The following is a 22,342-nucleotide window of genomic DNA, read 5'->3' as shown; positions in this document are numbered from 1 at the left end:
GCGTCCCGGCCGTCACCATGATGACCGGGACGTCATTTCCTGGTTCTCTGTCCGGACCGTTGCCAGGACAACAGCCGGACAATCTCTCAGAACGTCCTGCAGGCTGATTTATTAACCAGCGATTTAATCAATCTCCACCTAAGTCTTATTACATGGCAAAGCCCTGATTGACCAGCATTGCCGGTTAAAGCGTCCAGTTTCCCTGTCAGCTAACCTGCTCCTGTGCTGTGTTTGGTGAAAGCCTTTTGGATTAACTTTAGTGTATGACCTCTGCCTGTACCTTGGACTTTGCCTGTGACCCTGACCATTTTGCCTGTACCTTGGAACCCACTGTGTTGCCTGTGACCCTGACCTTTGGCGTGTTATCTGACCATTCTGCTTGCTAGTGACCTGACCTCAGCTTACATCTGACCATCCGCTGCCATCTACTTTGTCTCCTGGCCTGTCGCTACGGTTCTGTATTACAAACTTGCACTACGTCTGGAGTTAAGTCCTGGGGGCATCTGAGTACCGGTGAACATATAAAGCTCTATGGGAAAGGCGGCTGCTAAAGATGAAGACCTCCGCCAACTACTAGTTCTGTAAGTTTGTGAACAGACCGTCACTGCAACACCTGCATGAAATCAGCTCTCACTAAAATTGTGTCAGAAATTCTACTCTACGGGCAACAGAGCCAACCGGCACATAGCCCGTAAACTTAGGGGTAAACAAGGCAGAAATCGAATAAAAATTCTCCATGACTTTAAGGGCAATAAGATCAACAACCCCACAAATCAACTCGCTAAGTATTACGCCAGACTTTATAACTTGCAGGATGACACAGACACGGTGCAACCAACAGAACTCTCCGTATCTACTTTCCTCCACCCAACTTAACCTCCCTTCATTAGATGTAAATACTTAATCTCCCTTGGTCAAAGTGGGAGGTTGTCTATAGGGAGGTTTTTGATGACTTCTTCAAAGCCCCTGGTCCCGATGGTTTCATTAATGCCTTCTACACCACGTTTAGGTCAGAGCTGGCCCAGCTTCTAACCAATCTTTATACCAATGTTTTGACGGGCGGTAGCTTCCCATCCGAGATGTTGGAGGCACAAACAACAACTATCCCTAAACCTGGAAAGGACCATTCCGATTGGAAGAACTACAGACCAATAGCACTACTCAACACTAAACTAAAAATTTATGCTAGGTTGCTAGCTGACCGTCTTAATCCTTTTTTTTACCACAGTTGATCCATCCGGATCGGTTTGGCTTCATTTCAAGACGTCAGGCATCAGATAATACATGCCGCATTTTGGATGTTGTGGACCACCTGTCTGGGCTCAGAGAGGAGCTGGTTATGCTTTCTCTGGATGTAGAGAAAGCTTCCGAAAGGCTCCACTGGCTTTATATGAAAGTATTACTTAAATTTGGCATACAGGGAAATATACTACACTCCATATTGGCTTTATATCACGGACCTTCTGCAAGGGTATTTAGTAACGGTTTCCTATCTTCCCCTTTCCCCATCACCAATGGAACAAGGCAGGGATGCTCCCTCTCCCCTCTGATGTTTGTTCTTGCCATAGACCCTCTAGCATATACAATTAGACAGGCCTCAAACTTCCAGGTATTACTCTTCACTCCTATACACACAAACTGCGTCTGGTCGCAGACAATGTATTCTTATTTGTTACCAGCCCGGAGACCTCGCTGTCTGCCTTGAAACACATCTTGGATGGTTATAGTGTGGCCTCAGTCTACAAATTGATCATCTCTAAATCTGGAGACCCTCCCTATCAACATCCTGCAATCCTCACTATCGACTCTGCAAAAGCAATTTCCTTTGGTTTGGGTAAGTGACTCTCTGCCTTATCTGGGTATACACAATCCCCCTACCCTATCTACTATATTTGAAATTAATTTCTCCCAGATTTTTCTTCATCTTTCCTCCTTGGCCAAGAATTGGATTGACTTTGAGGTCTCCTGGCTGGGCTGCATAGCTGTCTTTAAAATTATGTTACCCAAACTCATGTATATTTTTCGCACTATACCATATATTGTACCTAAACTATTGATGGCCCGCTTCCATACACTAATGATGAAATACGTGTGGAGACAGAAACGCCCCCTTCTCACCCACAAACGTACGGCTCTAAGCAGTGTGGAGGTCTGATGCTCCCCAACTTAACTATCAAGAAGCCTGTATATTGAGCCACCTGCGGTATTGAGCACTTCCCCAAGCCTCTAAAGCCATGGGTAGACACTAAAAGGGCTCTGTGCCCAGGCCGTCCTCTATTGGACCTTATCTAGACTCCCAGGCCCACCCGCCCCTTAGCGGTCTATAGACTACTATCCATCTCGGATGTGATGCAGGTGTGGGACAGGGTTATTGGGTTACATACAGATTTTGCACTTTCATCTCGCAATCTCTCCCTTCAAGCAGTATGCAAACTCATTTCACATTTAAATCTCACCGCCTGAAAAGACGGGAGGACTGCCTTCCTATCAGATTTGTTTGCCCCAAGCCTCTCTTTCTTCCTTTCTCTCTGCTCCAAGATCATTATAGCTTTACCCTCATCGGAGAAATACAAGTACTTGCAAGTTAGGCACTTGGCGATGACTGTCTCCAAGACCCCTTATACTCTCTCTCCTCGCTCCCACCGCCTGTTTTAGATAGACTGACAAAGGGTGCAAATGTAGGCGGAATAATGTTCTGGTATCAATACCTTCTCTCCTTGATCCCTTCCACTAAAGCCCGAGCCCAACTTCGATGGGAAGCAGATGTGAGCTTAAGCTTCACCCCGCAACAATGGGAGAAAATCTATTTAACTTACCATCGCATGTCAAAATGCATCAATCACACAGATGCAGGTCAAACTCCTCAACCTGCTATATCTTACCTCAGACCAGCTACACAAGACCTGGCCAAACCAAATCAAAACTCTGGTGGCGCAACTGTGCTCAGGTAGCCGATGTCTCATGTTTTCTGGACACGCCCAGTGCTTCAGCTACTCTGGTGAGAGGTATTTGGAGCAACGGTGGCTTTTAAAACAATGAAATACAGGGCAGACCCCACCTTAGATCTTTTTCATGTGTAACCCGACTTCCATTTCTAGAGACAGATATCTTTTGGGGCACATATTGATAGCTGCTAGAGCGACAATATCCCAAAAGTGGAAGTCCCCTGTCTCCCCTACTATTACCCGAATCATTTCCAAGATTCGGTACAGCTTTGAGATGGAAACAATAGACTGCCGTATTCCACATCTGCATCAGCTCCCATTACGAGACGGTTTATATTGCACGAGTACGTTACAGACAGTCCTAGGGCACCCCGAGACACGCCACCATTCCCCTCTCCAGTGGCCCTCATAGAATTCCCCCAGCCCAATGAACAGACTACACCCTCCGGCACCCCTGCCATGCTGGGAGTATTTCCAGACTGTCAAAATGAAAGTTAATGTATACTAGAACTCTTCTGTATGTATATTGCTGATTTTATGAGCCGCCTTGCTTCAACCGAGTGACTCCACCCCCCACCCTCCTGCGTGGCGGTCCCCCATACGTTCCACCTTGTGTGATTTCCCCTCTTTTCTTTTTTCTGTACCCCATATAATTTTGAAAAGTTTCAATAAAAATATTGACGATTATAAAAAAAAAAAAAAAAAATGTATATCAGCATACCGTCTCTTAAGGACTTCTCGTTTTTCTATTCGGTTAAAGAGCTCTTGCTCCCTTTCCTTTTCAGTCATTTGCTCCAGTCGAGCCCTGTCCTCTTCATCTCCCATGTAGTCATCCCCATATCCATCACAAAACTCCTCTTCTTCTGTTGAACTCTCAGAATCGGAGCTGGAGGAAGAGCTGTTGCTATCAGAATCGGAAACTTCACCTGGAAGCATAAGACATTCAAGTTGGAGTGAAAAAAGCACATCTATAATCATTTACATTAAATTGCTACTATTCTATTAAATACTTCAGATACTTAAATTTACAGACGTTTCCATTGAACAAAACAAAAAACTTAAAGATAAAAATCTATCTTGGCGCGGCTATACAAATTATATATTTTATTCTGTGCCAGAGATTGAGAAGGTTTTGACAATTATGGGATAAATTTAAGTTCAGATTTCAAAAGAAAACTCTGGAAGTTTTTAGACATGCAAATTATGAAAGATTCATTTTTTATTTTACAATTCTGTATTACAACTTTACTATTTATAGCACGCTTCATATAGCTAGTCAATACTCCCTATAATAAAATAAGATGCAGGGCCAGATGGACTGTAGGCGCTTGCCACAAACCATGGTAAAATATGAAAGGTAAAAAGATTCCTTTGTGCTAATGTAATATCGTGTCAAGTGATTTATACATATAAAATAACCGTTCTGGTCAGAATGCTAATGCAGAGACAAATCGGGCAAAAATGTACATTGGTGTGTCATATGTTACATGCTCCAAAGTCTGTAGCAAAGAGAAATATTCCCAATAATATGTATGTAAGCTGTCACAGCCCAAATAGCATGGTTAGTGTGTTCCATAGGCTTCCAAAAATATCCAACAGGCAGTAAGGTGGCTTGTAGCCCGAAGAGAGCCCGACGAACGATATAGTCTGATTCTGACAAAGTTTCTGTACACACACAGCGGCGGGCCGTCTAAATGTTTGCGAACAATTTTTTCAAACTGTTTGGAATGGCTATTGTACGGAGTTATGATAGAAACTCAATCTGATCCTATAGATTTAGTTTTGGAGTGGAACAGGGATTTCCTATCCAAATTCTCGCTTTCAATAAGGGCTGTGTTTATGGTGGTAGAATCATAATCTCTATCTAGAAATCTGTCCGTAAGTGTGTGGGCTTGTTCTTTGTATACAGAAATATCAGAAATATAATTAAAAAAAAAAAAAAAGTTGGAAACACACAGCGTTTCAGCACACTTTGCCAGTCATCATAACCATGACCCTACATCTCTGAAATGTATTGGCATTAAAAAGGTGAAAAAGTACTGGAGGGAAGGGGGTACTACATTAAAAAACATATCTAGGGAAGAAGCAAGGTGGATCTATGACCTACACACTCTCCATCCCAAAGGCCTCAATATAGACTTTGATCTAGGCACCTTCATAGACAAGTGAATATCACTGGCCCCATATAGCCAACCATCTTTTCACCTTTAGCATATTCATGTCCATCTGCATTTTGTGCTCATGAAATCTAATACCAGCCAATCAAAATCACACGCTGCTTGCGATTGGTCACCTACACTGATCACCTACTTAAGGAACATCTGCAATACCCACCCACATCCCTGATTAAGCCCGCTGAGCGCTGGGGAAAACGCGTTGGATTATTGCCTTCGATATATCTACTAACTTTGCTCATCCATTTCATTATTGCCTATACACTGCATCCTGCTTTTTTAACACTGCAGATAAATTCCACATTCACTTTCATAGCTCCCGCTGCTGGAACGTAGGTCTGCCACGTCAGCACAGGAGCAAGAGATAGGAGAGGAGGAAAAACAAAAACAAACAGCTGGGACGCCGGCACCTCTCTGCGTATGCGCTCACCATCGAAGAAGCCGCAGCAGTTTCATCGCAAGTTCCACTCAACGTTGCCCCTCGATCTGCAGAGGGGAGGTAAGGAACCTGATCGTGACTCAGTCAGCACAAACGTAAGTCCATCTTCTACACAACATTGTTTGTTGCCCGCACTTTAGACGGCCCACCGCTGTGTGTGTACAGAAACTTTGTCAGAATCAGACTATATCGTTAGTCAGGTTCTCTTCGGGCTACAAGCCACCTTACTGCCTGTTGGATATTTTTGGAAGCCTATGGAACACACTAACCATGCTATTTGGGCTGTGACAGCTTACATACATATTATTGGGAATATTTCTCTTTGCTACAGACTTTGGAGCATGTAACATATGACACACCAATGTACATTTTTGCCCGATATGTCTCTGCATTAGCATTCTGACCAGAACGGTTATTTTATATGTATAAATCACTTGACACGATATTACATTAGCACAAAGGAATCTTTTACCTTTCATATTTGTTTCTAGGGACAGGGGTTTCCCTATTTCCCACTGGCAGCTTCAGCACTACACTAGGAGCACTGCACCCCATCCCATTCTTTCATGGAAAAATGTTACATTTACCTGAAAAAGATCAAAGAGGAAAGGGATACAAACTACTGAAGAAGGTCCCCTACTTAAGAAACAGATTAACGGTAGAACTCACAATATTACTAATTTTATCAAGAATCATTATGAAAATGTTATTTAATCTGATTAATGTGCTTATTTGGTTTTAAGTACGTTGACAAAATTGCAAGTTGCAAAATCAAGCTAAGAGTATATGCACAGGTCAACTATCAAAATTGACAATGACATTCAGGAGTTTGAGAACATATAAATTGGGATAACAAACAGATCATCTATACCTATTGGTAAGCATTTTCTACAATTTCAGAAGGCTATTATAACAGGGATCAAAACATACATATCAAAAACACTAAGGGTCCTGGAAAGTGCAAAATTGTTGTACCACAGCTCCAAAAAGGAGGTTTTTTTGGGGGGTTTTTTTTTGGACATGATGTACCCATTTTTGAACGAATGCAACCACTTAGTGATGCATGCATTTGTGGGCAAAGATGAAAATTGGGGAAGCCCAAACAGAGCACGAGCTAAGTGCAGTTATACATTGAGATGTAAAAATGAGATTCTGGGGACAATCCCATCCCATAAAAGATAGGTTATTGAAAACTGATTCAAGAGGTGTTGAAGGAGCAATTAGTGCGCATTTCCCAGTAGGCAGGGGGCTGCACACAATTTTTTAACCGCAAAAGAGTCCTCAATTTTACATATGCTCAGAAGGTGCCAATAATACACAGTGCTCCTATACCAATGCACCCAGCAACATGCACTTTTAAAGAAGTGCATTGAAGGTATAGGACAGTGTTTGCTAACCTGTGACACTCCAGGTGCTGTGAAACTACAAGCCCCAGCAATCTTTGCCAATATAGAGCAGCTTATTGCTGGAAGGGTATGCTGGGACTTGTAGTTTCACAACACCTGGAGTGTCACAGGTTAGAAAACACTGTCCTATACCTTCAATGCACTTCTTTAAAAGTGCATGTTGCTGGGTGCATTTTCACTAACGTAAGAAGAACATTCAAACTCCATAAAGTGACCTATGTAATAAAGATGCATATATCTCCTCACTCTTAGGAGGAATTTAGAATATAAAGGAGGCTAAACCAAGCAGAAGATTTCTCACCTTCCTCAGGAGCAGAACTCTCCCCTGAACTTTCCTTTCCAGAACTGCCAGAAGATGCTCCCCTGTTTGTTTGCTTCTTCATGGCTCCTACTTTCTTTTCCAATCCTTTACCAGGTTTCACTTTTTTCTTGTTTTTTGCACCCCCGACAGTCCACTGGGAAACAAAAGTAAAACCTTAAATATCTTTGTAAAGTTTAATATCTGTAACAAAATGATTCTCACACTACTATAACCAGAGCTAAGAGTATTGCACATAAAAAAAAACAAAAAACCAGGAGGGTGGGGTGGCAATTGTTGGTTTCATAGTTAATCTTCACCAACATTTTAAAATATCAAAAGGGGAATCCAAAATTACAGGCCAATATAAGTGAAATCTGCAAGATATCTTTGTTACAGTAAGCAGTGTTCAATAACAAGCATATTATGTATTATTTTCATTAGACAAATAGAAAAAAAAAAAAAAAAACAGGGTTGGACCGGTTTTACTCCATTCAAGAACATAACACATACTTACCTACTTTTGAAGGCAGCTGTCCCGGAGGAGACCCGCCGAGGGGGAGTGGCCGCGTGTGGTGCCCTGTTAGGCTCCGCCCCTGAAATTCGGATGTAATTCTAGCCAATCGCAGCAGGGGGTGGGGCAACAAAGAATCATTTAGCCCCACCCCCATCATCTTCAACAACGGGGACTGCTGGATCCGGGATTTTTGCCTGCTCTCTCGGGAGTCCGGGAGAATTCCCAAAAATTCGTGAATCTCCCGGACATTCCGGGAGAGTAGGCAACTATGACATAACACAGTTCTTGAATGCTAGGCATCAGTATACCAGCCTAAATAGAATGTATTAGCTATCCAACATTTAAAAGGGATACTGTGTATGTAATATATATATATATATATATATATATATATATATATACACATATATATATATACATATATATATATACACACACACACACACACACACACATACATATACACACACACCCACGTGCAAGTCAAAACTTTATTTTTGTAAAATATTTAACCTTCTACATCAACCACTTAGTTTGTTAAATTTAAATAGTATGTAAAATGTGAACAGCATGGGGTTCCCTGAAATGGTTTTTCAGGATGTCTCGATTGTCAGGTATGCCAAACATTCAATTAAGAGCCTGTGCTTTTGGTGGTCCCAGAGGAATGGCATGACAACACTTCTACCAAGAAAGAAAATAAAAAATAAGTTATGAACCACTGATCGAGAAGAAACCTCAAATGTATATAAATAAATGGTGACGAAATGGGTGACGAAATGTAACGTGTATTTCTATATTCTCAGTTTAGATGTCTGTTGCATGAGTCAAGAGTAGGTGGTTAGTCTATTCCAAATGAACCCATACAGTATTTTGTAGTATAGCCTAGAATAACTTCAAAACATTTTCTATAATTAGTATAGTTATTTACAGCATCTAGTTTTTAGTTAAAGTAGTTAACAACACAGACATGAATATGTGAAACTCAAATTAAATGGCTAGCTTAATTTTTTTGTAAAGCGCAACCAAATACTATACTCACTTCATCATCGCTATCTGATGTTTCAGATTCCGATGTTGCTGCTGGTTTGCTCACGGGTTGTTCCTTCTCTTCTGAATCGCTCCTCTTACGCTTGGCAAGAAAAAGAAGCTCCTGTATAATATGAATAATAGGATAATTTCATAAGGATTATGATGTGCCGGAGATATATTTATAGATAGTTACGTAAGGGTTAAACGTCACTTTGCCACATTCCAATTGAAGGTGGTTTACATATGGATTTCTGTAATGCAGTAGGGTCATCAGATTAAAATTCTGGCTATCCAAAATATGCATATATATTAATATATGAGGAAAACAAGATGTTTTCCATAGTTTTTATGTACCCCCAATTTGCACAAATGTACAATTAAATTTGTCATGATTCTTCATGGGCTTCTTTTCCGACTTTATAGTATGCCTGTTACCAAATTAAAATATTGTTTAAATCAAGTTACACATCAGGCATTCATTAGTAAACAGATTACTTTCCAAAGACTCAAATACTACTATTTAATGTTTGTTCTCCTTTCAATAACACCTATGAAGATGGTCAAAAATTAAACCATTCCTAACTGATGCTACAGTGTAGATTATCTGAATGGAGCTTTAGCACCTCAATGCACAGGAAGACTTAATACATCATATTTTGCTATGAGAGTTGCATTCATATAAACAGAACATGCATCACGTAACAAGGCGTTAACAGGTAAGGGACAGACACTGCCCCTAATTTTCAGTATTGGAGAAGGTGGAAGGATAAACAATTTCATCAGCATAGCCGTAGACCAAACCCCATATTTTCACATTTAGGCTTCGCACAGACACGTCTATTTATATTAAGTGCTTGACCCATTTATTTTTTTAAAGCCTATTGAGCATGCTTTGAAGTTCACAGTCCAAAAAAATAAGCAAAACAGAAATATATATATATATATATATATATATATATATATATATATATATATATATATATATATATATATATATATATATATATATATATACACACACACACACACACACACACGTATTCAGGGACAGGTTTTCCTCTATCACAATTTTTTTTTATCCAGAAATATATACATTTGGTAAAATACAATGGATATCTATTAATTATTAAAGTACATAGTACACTTCTAAAGCTCTGAATAAAAGCACATGGTTTTGTCTATGCATTTAAATGAGCATCATTTTCCAACACAATGTGTACACCCTTTAGAAAGCCTACTGTTAGTTGGTTATCAAATTAGGCAAAAATAAAATGGTTTATAGCTTAATTGTAAATGACTAAACTTGCATTGTTTTATACTTAAAAGGGAAGACTTTCATTGAAATATATCCACAATAAAAGCTCCTTAACCAATTTGGTTGTTTAGATTGAGCACATTTAAAATAATTTTTCCTTGTTCAATACCAAATATTAGTAAAGAAGGCTACATAACAACAAATCTTTATACAGTGCATTTATACAAATAGGTCTTAAAGCAATTTACATTTTTACAGATGGTAAGCCAACTTGGGCGCAATCAGTTGCTATAGAAGCAAGTTGGTTTTTTTTCTTCACAAGTTTAAAGCTCATTTTTGGATTTTCTGATTACATCCATCAATAGCTCACAACAGACTTTGTAAAAACTATTCAGATTTACAAATGCATCTAGGATGACCAAACATATCCTTGTGTTTAAAAGGTATCCTCCAGATATTAAAAATACACTTTTAATATCTTTGTATAAAACATGACAACTGAGCATCAGGATCTTCAGGAACGTCATTGTCAATAACTGAAAATGCATAGACAGGAAGCTACTACTCTAAGAATTATTTTTTTTTAACCTAAAAAAATATTTTTAGCCTTACTGATACTTAGATGAATGGACATGTTTTTACTGTACAGGAACAATAAAACAACTGAAAAGCAGCATGGAAGATCATAATAGATAAATATTTACATATCACTGCAATAGGATATGTATCCAATGGGCTAAACTGGCTTTTTAATGACATTGTGAAATTGGACACTGCAATATACATTATCTCACACACAAACAGATTTGCAAAGTGTAAGCTGCAGTCTTTAGGAAGTAGAAAGAAATGCAAAAAATAAATAGTGATACTTAAATAAAGCAATTAGATGTGGTGCAGTAGCTATTTAATTTGGAAGTTTCCAAAAAAAAAAAAAACAAGGAAGTCCTTTGATAAACATTAACAATTGAGGATTTTAAAGTATCCTGAAGTGTAAGAAATCTAGTACTTGATCGAGGTCATCTGAGTTAAGTTGCAGGTATTACTGAAGATTCTAAAGTAAATTCCTTCAGCGATCCTAGTGCACTCCTGTCAGACATTCATATTCTATGAAACAATATATCTGCTCACAAATACAGAAAATTGATAATTATACTCCTTAATTTCCTTTCCTTGAAATACTCCATGGCAGCCCTTACAATGGGTTAATCCTTAATCAGCTAGTGTAGACAGGAAGAATTTAGTCCCACCTGGCCCCTATATAAGGTAGCTCCTCCTCTTCCTCAGTGTCTTTCGTAACTTACCAAGCCGTCCTATAACATAACTGTCAGAACAAGGGTGGGAAAATATAGGGCTGCCATGGAGTATTTCAAGGAAAAAAAAAAAAAGATTAATGGGGAGTAGAATTTTCCATTCCCTACTCCATGGCAGCCCTTACAATGGGACATACCAAAACAGTACAATAATCGAGAGGGCAATAAAACCAACACCTTAATAAGGTCAAACAGAAAATTTATTCACCGTGCTTGCTGGAGAATTTTTCTCCCAAACGGTGTCTTCTCAGAGATCGAAACGTCAAGATGATGTTTAGAAAAGGTGTGCATCAATGACCATGCGGCTGCCTTACAGATATCGGTTGCTGAATGCATGGGTTCTATGTGCCCAGGAGGCCGCTAACGCCCTAGCTGAATGCGCCTTCAGTATCCTAGGTACTTCACGCCCTTTCCCCCTGTAGGCCTGTGCAATCACTTTTCTGATCCACTTCACCAATGTGGGTTTGGATTGGGCTCGTCACCTGCGAGGACCTTCAGAAAGTACAAATAGTTGCCTTGTCTTCCTAAGATTTTTCGTCTTGATAATGTACGTAGATATAGCTCTCACCACATCTAGAGTATGGAGACGTGTTTCGTCACTATTAGTGGGATGAGGGTAGAGATGGCAAAATCAACTCCTGATTGATGTGCAAGGAGGATACCACCTTGGGTAAATAATCCGGATTCATCTTCAAAACTACTCTATCTTCATAGATATTCAGAAAGGGGTCTTCATACCACAAAGCATCTATGTCCCCTATTCGACGAGCCGAAGTGATAGCCACCAAAGAGAGTACCTTTAGAGTGAGGCATCTAAGACATATGTCTTGTAACGGTTCAAACGGATCGGCTGTTAAGGCATCCAAAACAATATTAAGGTTCCAAGGAGCGTAACCTCTGTAGTGCTTGAAAAAAAACTGGAAGATAAGACCCCAAGATGCCGGTATGATATCAAGAAGGATGCTAAGGGCAGATACTTGTACCTTTAATGTAGCAGGTGCTAGTCCTTTAACAAAACCATCTTTGAGAAATTCTAACACATCCGGCATACTGGCAGACATGGGATCCTTCGCCATGTCTCCCGCCCAACAGATACATTTTTTCCAGATTCTGTAATAAATCACAGAGGAGATTTTCTTCCTGGCCTGAATTAGAATGTCTATTACTTCATCCCCTTTGGATTTCAATAATTGCCTCTCAATCTCCACGCCATCAAACTTAGGGCGTTTGTATTTGGATGTAAAACTAGACCCCAATGTATGAGGTCTGGCCTGACTGGTAACGGCCATGGATGTTCCAGCAACATTCTCTGTGCTACAGCGAACCAGGAACGCCTCGGCCATGCCGGGAGGACAGCCATCACCTCCACTTTCTGTCCTTATTTTCCCGAGTATCTGAGGAATGAGTGGAAAGGGAGGAAACACATACCACAGTTTGAAGTTCCACTGTATTGGCAGGGCATCTATCCCTAGGGCCCTGATGTCTCTGTAACGGAAGAAGAGGGGTACCTTGGCATTGCTTCCAGTGGCCATAAGGTCAATTTCTGGTGTTCCAAATCTGTTGTACCAGTTGAAAGCCTTCTTCGTGCAGCTCCCAATACCCTGGGTGGACATGGTGTCTGCTTAAGTAATCCGCCACTACGTTGTCTTTGCCTGCTACGTAAAGGGCTGAGAGAGAGAGATCTCAGATTTGCCTCTGCCCACTCCATTCGCGTGGTAATTTTTGCCACCATAGTTCTGCTCTTGCTACCACCTTGCTTGTTTATGAAAGCAACCACAGTCCTGTTGTCGGAGAAGACTCGTAGATGCTTGGCTCGTATTTAGGGCTGGAAGTAGTGAACGGCATGCCAGACTGCTCTCATATCCAAGAGGTTTCCCTGAAGAATTCTCTCTTCGTCTCACCAATTGCCCTGCGTGACCATATCTTGCATATGAGCACCCCAACCTAGTGCACTGACGTCCGTGGTAAGGACATACCAATCTGGTACCGAGAGAGTCTCACCTTGTTTTCTCAGGCCTGGGAGCTGCCACCAACGTAAGGACTGCCTCGCTGACTTTGAGAGATTGACTTTGGAGTCTAGAAACCCCACTGTATGATCCCACTGTGCAAAGAGGTTTGCTTGAAGATCTCTCATATGCCATCTTGCCCACAAGAGGATTCCTATTGTTGAGGAAAACATTCCTAGGAGGCGCAGACATGTTCGTGCTGACACATGGGATCGAACTTGAACTTGGTGCGCTAAGGACTGAGTTTTGTCGGCCCTCTCGAGAGGCAGACTGTCCATACGTTCATTTATTTGCACTCCTAGAAACACAAGCTGTTGTGATGGTATCTGATGGACCTTTTTCTATATTGACTAACCGACCGTGTCGTTGCAGAAACGATCACCTGAGATATAACTTTCAAGGCTGCTTCTTCTGACTTTGCTGAAATTAGAATATCGTCCAGATACGACCACAAGGTCACTACAGAGGAAAGCCAGAAAAACCTCCAGGTAAGCCCTCTTGAATAAAATAAAAAAAAGAAAGCAAAAACCACTCACTACACTACCTGTCCTATACACTGCTGAGACAGGAAAAGACACTGAGGAAGAGGAGGAGCTACCTTATATAGGGGCCAGGTGGGATAAAATTCTTCCTGTCTAGTAGGGAAAGGCAAATACTTTAACAGAGGGGAAATTGTTGCTGCAAATCTTCTATATAGATTTAAAAGGAAAACATTTCAGTGATTAAAGCAGTGCTACTGCATTGGACTACTAAACAAGCAACACATGTAGGACTTTATTTAGGATACTTTCAATTATTGCAAAATATATAACATCCTCGGGAAAGCAGTCTGGGACTTTGCTATCTCTCTTATAACATGGTGGCAAAGCCTTTGCATGCATATTGTCGTTTTCAGATCCTCATCTCCTGCCGCACAAGAAACGTTTCTATGTTTGGAAACGGCCACACTAAATAATAAAAAAATAATAGACCAACGTGTGAAAGAAGACAGGCTTATCTCAAATGGGGCAAATCATTTTCAGAAGTTCATGAAGAATTAGAAATTATTGCTGATAGCGATAGCTCAGACAATTGGACATATAAAACAAAGTTTAATGATGTGGCAATTAATTTATTCAATAAGTAAAATCCCAAACTTGTATTACATACATAAATTCAACAACTTGTAGTTCCATTTGTAACAAAAACTAAAACAGTTTAAAATATAAGTAAATTTGCAGTTACTATCTGAAGAAACTAAACGGTTACATTTAATATGTAAAACATGATAATCTCATAATGAAACCAAGTTACACATGATATATACAGTGTTCTACCCAACACCTATTTCCTGGGTGCTCCACCCGGCTGTGTTTACTTGCCACCCGGCTCTTGGAGCCCGACAGAGTCCTATTATAACAGAATAAACCATTGTTTCTCCTATTAGAACAGGCACTATAGCCAGCAGTGTGTGTTAAACCACAGACCACCAGTATCACCAGACTTGGCAAGTGTGGGCAATAACCTCCAACCTCCTCCACCCAGTTACTTCTTAATGCCACCCAGCTGGCAAAATTTTCTGGGGAGAACAATATGCATATGTTCTTAAAGAAGCCACATAAATTAGATTTTTTTTTCCAAAAATGTTACATTGCTAGCATGGCCAAAAATCAATTAGCACCAAGCCACACATTGACATGGAAATAGCATTACACCTGCCTGCACCCTCAAAAAGACCTTTACTACATTACACAAAGAGTGTCCCTACAAACACAAAAAAAAAAAAAGTTAAAGGATTTCACTAGCCTGTTCCCTACAAAATACTTCCAAACAACCACTGTACTTTGTCCTCAAAATTTCTGCAAAGAAAAAAAAAAAAAAAAAAAAGTGTTGAGCGCTGAACAGACATTACACAGTACTGCTTTCAGAGCCACTTTCACTTCTTACGGAAAACCCAAATTTCCAGAGAAGGCATCTTTGACCATGGTTTATGTCACCAAGCCTTGCAACTGTAAACACTAAAGGGTATATTTACTGCTCAGATGAACCACCGATTCTCGTTATTTCTTTAAGACGGCAATTTTATTAAAGACAAACCCCGATAATGACAAAGCCCATCAGGTTTTGTCTTTAATAAAATTGCCGTCTTAAATAAATTATGAGAATGGGCGGTTCATCTGAACCGCCTCTTAGTAAATATACCCCTAAATGTAGGAATGACTCAGTACCTGGCCTTAAGCACTTACAGACACAGAGGAAGTGTCTGCATTCCAGAGTCTGCCTCAAGTACAGGAGTGGAACACAAAAAACAGTCATTTACTCTGGTTGTCAAGTCAAATTATCAGTCACCATGGCGACAGGGTTTTGTCCTGACAGGTATAGGTAGGTATAGAGATCATGTATGCATACACACCAATCATAAGTGTAGTATTAAAGGTAAGCCATTTTCATACTTTTCTGAAGTGCACAGTTGGATAATAGACTAGCCGGGCCTCTAAATAGCTATTTGTCCTATTACAAAATATACATATGTCAGTGTGTGACATACCTGGGTATCATGTGCCATCATTGGCTTGACAAACAGGTCATAGATTAACCTACTGTTTTGGGCAGCATGCTGGTTGTCAAATTTTAATGTGATCTGCTCTCTCTTCAAAAGTAATGTAAAGCCCTTTTGTGGAATCAAACTACTTGAGACCCTTGAAAACATAATTTTACCAATCACTCCTAAAAAATATAGGCCGATAAGTAATACGAGACCCAGGAACATGGATTATACAGTAGAGTTGACACACACTAGATATTTTATTTACCCTTTATTTATAGGGTACCACAAAGGGTCTGCAGCACCATACAACAAAATAACAGAATACGATAAATACACTGCAGAACAATTCACAACACAGCTACCAATAGCTGTACAGGGCAATAAGGTGCAAGGGGGTTTAGCAACACACTAACAAAAAAGGAGGAGAGGTGGGGGAACGACTCTGTGCAAGTTGAACATGTGCCCAGTAGCGTGGGTGCAACTAACTGGATCAGAGCTAGTGATTGAGGCGTAAAAACAAGGAAAATGTAGACCAAAGAACCCAGGGATGAGGTGCAAAATATAACTGGCATACAGAAGGCATAAGTAGCAAGAGGAGGATGATAGGAGGGCCCTGCTCGTGAGTGTTTACAATCTAGAATGGAAGAGCCAGACAAAACAGGGTGACACACAGAAGTGAGTCTGTGTAAGGTGAACTAGAAATTAGACGAGTGGGGTTGAAACAAAGGTGGGAGAAGAGGGTAAGGTGAACTTCGTGTTTGTGAAAAGGCACATGAAGAGGGGGGATAAAGAGTACAGGGCAGTGGTTAAACCATGGAATGGTAGGTTTCAATGAGGTGAATTTTTAGGGAGTGTTTGAAGCTTTGCAGGATGGGGGAGATAGCTCCAAAGGACAGTTGCAGCATGGGAGAAGTCTTGGATATGAAAGTAAGAGGTGGTTACCAGAGGGGAGGCGAGTCAGAGGTTGTTGGCTGACCAGAGAGAGTGAGATGAAGAATGCATAGAGGCTTGGCAGAGAGGGGGGCATAAGTGGAGTGGCAAAAGAGGAGGATGATTAGTCTTGCCACAGTGTGGAGTACAGACTTAAGATGAGCAAGAAGGGTAGTTGGGGAGGCCAGTCAGGAGAAAGTTGCAGTAATCGAGGTGAGAAATGATCAGAGATTTGACGAAAGCTTTAGTGGCATCATGGGAGATGAAGGGTACGGTAGGAGCAATGTTGCACAAATGTCTACAAAGCAACCAAAAAAAAGGGACTAAAACACCAGCACTAAACAGTCTAAATAAATGTATAGAAGTCCTTATGTCAATAGACAAAAAATAATAATCAGAATTCGAGTCCAACAGCAAAAGTGTTCGCTGGACCATCCATCCATCCAAGAAGGGAGAATCCAGAATGAAGATTTTTCAGATTTGTCACTGCCACAGTAAAGCTCAGCTCAAATACACATAACGTGGAGGGCACTGGACACAAAAATATCTAGTGTATTTTTTAAAAACCATGAGACACAAAAATTATGCAATTGCGCAAACATTATAAGGTGATTAACTAATCAGTTGAAAACATTTCAAGCTTTTCCTCACCACTAGACCACAAATAAAACGGTGAACCACAGAAGCACCACACAGACAATTTCACAGCAAGGTAATGGTAATTACAGGACAGCATTACTTGCTTTTAACATGGGATCCAACTGAAGCCTCTCTGGCTTTGAAGGATCCCTAGCCAGTGAAAACACCATGTGCATGCGCCAAGAATAGCCACACATACGCATAGCAGTACCACCGATTGCTACCAGAGAATAAGGCTAGGTACACACTGGAGAATTTTCCAACAGACATGTTATCTACAACAACTTTACCTTCGACCAAAGGTCCGATCAGTCGGACGATTAATGCATACACATTGGTCACGTTTTAGACGATTAACTAAAGACCGGCCATCCAGCAGCAACTTTTCACAGCCATATTGTCGTGAGCAAAGATTTGATTTTTGTATACACTGAAACGACTTATGGAGGTCCATGTAACGATATATCCAATAAATTTAAATAAAGGGCAGACAACGCATGTCCACCTCAAACCACGTTTTCTTCATACATTCGTTAGCACGTGTACAGTGTACGTTCAATCGCAACCACACATCAACAAATACATGAATGGCCTTCAGCCACAAAGCTCCATTCTGTACAGGTACTACACCGATTGGTCCACAACTGAAACGAACGCCCATGTCTGAATGTATAAAATAACCGGAGCCTGTCTGGTGCAGAGGAACGTTAGAAAATGGCGGATGAGGAGCAGGGTGCATAAAGAGAAAAGCTTTGTAGAAGTAGTGGTGGGGAATGGAGAAAAAGAAATACAATTAACAGGTGTGAAAAGTGCAAAGGCAATGAGACAGAGAGGTGGAGAGGATGGTAAAAGTACTGGACCAGTACGACTACAACTGCCAAAAGAGAAAATACCGAAGAGTTAATACCAGAGAGAAACTAATAATGCAGAAATTACTAAAACAAATTAAGGAGAAACTTGGAAAGTAAAGAATTAAATTGCAAGTGCAAAAGTGTCGGTCAGACCAAAAATATAAAGAACAACGGAGACTGATGCGAAACTGTAGAAACATAAAAAATAAAAAAAAAGTTTGACATGTTATGCAACTGTTTGAAGGACTTGTTAGTGAATTTGTCGCTCATACACACTCATTACATCCTCCCATTCCCGGTTACAGGACTTTTTTCAGGCTGCACCCACTCTATGGAATTCTCTCCCTTGCACAATAAGACTCTATTCTGGTCTACAAACTTTTAAGCAGTCTCTGAAAACCCACCTCTTCAGACAAGTTTAAAATATTCCTCAACCACCCTCTTAACCTCACTACATTACCGTATTACCAAACGTTACACAATTTCCCACAAGACAACTACCCCATGAACAACATTGTTGTGTGACAGGATTATTTAGCTTATGAGTCACTTTTACCTTTGCAGTCTGGCTGGACCGAAATGCAAAAGGTAGAATTAACCTCATCTATCAAACACCCATTGTCCCATAGATTGTAAGCTTGCGAGCAGGGCCTTCTCAGCTATGTGTCTGTTTTACCCAGTTTATTAGTTTACTGTGTTTGTCCACAATTGTAAAGTGCTACGGAATATGTTGGCGCTATATAAATGATGATGAACGACTGTCAATAATACATTGAAAATGTTTTATTATTTCCAGAAAGAAGAATGCACGATGACGTGCTGCGTAGGTACCGAAAATTTTAAAGCTTAACACGTACTTATCAAAGCTGAAAAAATGGATACAAAATTCGAAGGGGAAAAAAAAAAAAAAAAAAAGATATATTAAAAGAAGGTATTTAAAGTCACATGTGGAGGCTGTAAAATGTTTCGGGGAGAAATGAATACAGTTATAATAATCAAAATGAAGCCTGTTATACAGAACCTATGGAGGTAAAGGGTACCTTTGCAGAGATGCAACAAGAGAGACCACAACATAAACTAATTACAAGCAGTGTACAAGCTGAGCAAATGGGACATGGTGCTGGAAAAGAACTTAACTTTATTACACACATAGACGGTAAATGCTAAACATTTTTTTCCCGTTTCTCTTCGATACCATCGTTATATCAGACGAAAGCTCAGAGGGAGAAAAGAATGTTGGTAGTCCTTTGATGGGTGTGGTTGATAGATGGAAAAACTTGACGAATATTTTCAACAATTAAGGGTAAACATCATTGATGTGAATAAAATTTAAAAAAAAAAAAAATCATGGAGAGATTTCCGTTTTTACAGAAGGTTATGCCACAAAGCACTAGCCAGTCCAATCTTCTAGTTTTTATACAGATATGTAGAAAAATAGAACTTAATTTTTTCTACAGAATTAAATAATAAATCTGTTGGATTTACAATGTGTGGTTTATTTTGTGTATTTTACAAATATATGCATTAACAAGTAAATAAAGGTTCAATTATAAAAACATGTTGAATGTACATGTAAAGGGTTACACAACACAGATGCATTGCCATTTACACAGGTGTACTAACATGCAACCAGACATATATAAAATACACATCTACAGAAAACAAGTGTGTTGTATACAAAAAAATATATAATTATGCAGGCAGACAAATGAACTAACCATATTTTGCATTTTATGGGGGGTATTCAATTGTTAGCGTTAACGGAAAAAAAACGAGCGCTCAAAAAATATTACCGTTTATACAGTAATATTGTGCGAGAAAAGCGTTAATACGGTAGTTTACTCGCGGAATTTCAGCTCGCCGCTCAGGGGCTGAAATTCAACGAGTAATTACCGCTAAGATTTTTTGAGCGCTCGTTTTCTTCCGTTAACACTAACAATTGAATACCCCCCTATGAGTGTGTATTGAGTGTACAATAAAGTGACAATTGCAATTATAGAGGCAGACATAAGCAATACAAATAAATAAAACATTGTTTTTATAACACTACACCGACAAAGGTTTATAATTAAAATGGCAGACATACGCTGTACACATTAATGCAATAGACACCTGCTATTGATTTACCGCTAAAAGCACCTAATTACTAAACGAGTGATTTGCAGACACCACACGGGACTGGTACAGACATCAGAAATTAACATACACACACCCCCAAAGGAGTCGCTCCTCTAGGAACTAACAGAAACATATACAGACTACATGATCATTAGGCGATTGGTCAGAAAATATTAAACAGTACGACCAAATGAGCCAACAAGCGACACTTTGGCACGACTTTAGACCATTATGTCACTATACACACTAAACCAACCTCAGACCAAACAGTCATATGTCGGCTGATTTGCCCAATTATTGGACAAAAATTCTCCAGTGTGTACCTAGTCTAAGAAGTAGACATCACGCAGAGGGTGGCATCCAAAGCATCACCGACATGATAAATAGCAGTGGTACTTTGATTGTGAATCACTGTGATTTGCAGTGATACATAAACCGACCCCTATGTTTTGAAAGTTCTTGGGAAAGATTCCTACATTCAAAAACCCATCCACTCACCTAATAAGGTCAGGTGACAGTACAGTATTGCTACAGTGTCCAAGGAGGGGGAGACGGTTATAAAATATGAAGGGTGTAACAAGACTTTAAAGGAAATAAGCACTTCACATAGACCTGCACAAGCATATACACACATATATACATATATATACACACACTTTATAAATTTAGGTACATAAGTTGGCCATACAACAGGTAAACAAATGCTAACTAGAACGCAGCATCTCACGTCACATAATGCGCTAGAACCCGGAGTGCCCGGGCCCACAGGTGGTAAACACGGCCGGTTTCTGGCTACATACGTTCTACAAGAGGGACCTCTCACCTGATCCAGGTTCTCATCGCTGCCGCTGTCCTCTGTATCCGAATCGATAACGACTCGACCCTTCCGCTTCTTCACCATAGCTGCACCTACAGCGCAGCGCGGCCCACACACCGGAACCACCGCTCACTCACACAAAGAGGAGTGCGCATGTTCACGATCCGAGTCCGACTCCAACCACTCGGAAAACACGCCCTAAACTGTGACATCATCACGTAACCGACGGATTCGCCTATGACGTTTTTTCGTGGGCGGAGTTTGAAAACGCAAATACTGACATCTACAGGACTATACAGGAAATACATGAGACTTATTTGAGTTCGCAAGAACAATTTGTGAGACCACGTGATCCCTGTGGTTGAGAGGTGGGAGAAGGTCTAAGTTGACTCCACATACTTGTACTACTACAAACCTCGATGGGTTTTTCTGTTATTCCGCATGTATTATGCAATATAACGTTTAGGGGCATATTCAATTGTTGGCACTACAGCCAAAAGTAACGCGCCCAGCGCACTATTACCGTCATTACGGTAATAGTGCGCGTAAATACCGGTTTTACAGTACTTTTCTCGCTGGATTTCAGCTCGCGGCTCAGGGAGCTGCGAGCTGAAATCCGGCTTACTATTACCGTAATACCGGTAATAGTTTTTCCGCGGCGGAAACCGTGGACAATTGAATATGCCCCTTAGGGGGAAATTCAATTGGCCGCGTTACTTCAGAAAGTAACGCGAATTGCGCACTATTACCGATATTACGGTAAAGTGTGCAGAATTACTGTTAATAAAGTATTTTCAATGCCAGCTCTTTGCTCCACAATTGCCATATTAGCACGGCGTTACTCTGGGGTGTAATCCATTTGTTTTATTCGTTCAGGTTTATGTCACTGTGCTATGTGCTCATTAGGACAGGACAAATCTTTGACAAATAAGAGTGAAAAATGCCTGGAGGGTTAATTTTCATTCAATTAATAAAGACCTGCCTCTCGCTATAATGTTAAAAGCAAAAAATAGTAAGCACAAACTTTAATGTAACATATATGTCAACAAAGTATACTATTTTTGTATATATTTTTTTCACA

General features: G+C 40.2%; 1 protein-coding gene across 1 annotated transcript in view; it reads right to left on the bottom strand.

Annotated features, from left to right (window-relative positions):
- The window catches only part of RTF1 (RTF1 homolog, Paf1/RNA polymerase II complex component), a 77,337-nt gene extending 55,880 nt beyond the window's left edge, over positions 1 to 21,457 (bottom strand). The window contains exons 1-4 of the mRNA XM_075192719.1: positions 21,268 to 21,457; positions 8,819 to 8,929; positions 7,266 to 7,419; positions 3,667 to 3,871 (exon numbers count right to left, since the gene is read on the bottom strand). Coding sequence (XP_075048820.1) covers positions 3,667 to 3,871; positions 7,266 to 7,419; positions 8,819 to 8,929; positions 21,268 to 21,345 — 548 coding nt within the window. The 5' untranslated portion in view covers positions 21,346 to 21,457. The remainder of the gene's footprint in view (positions 1 to 3,666; positions 3,872 to 7,265; positions 7,420 to 8,818; positions 8,930 to 21,267) is intronic.
- Positions 21,458 to 22,342: the final 885 nt, after the last annotated feature.

Source organism: Mixophyes fleayi, chromosome 12 (genome assembly GCF_038048845.1).
Source record: "Mixophyes fleayi isolate aMixFle1 chromosome 12, aMixFle1.hap1, whole genome shotgun sequence".
Taxonomy (NCBI): Eukaryota; Metazoa; Chordata; class Amphibia; order Anura; family Limnodynastidae; genus Mixophyes; species Mixophyes fleayi.
Note: the sequence above shows the minus strand (reverse complement) of the source record. Positions and strands in the feature narration are given on the sequence as shown.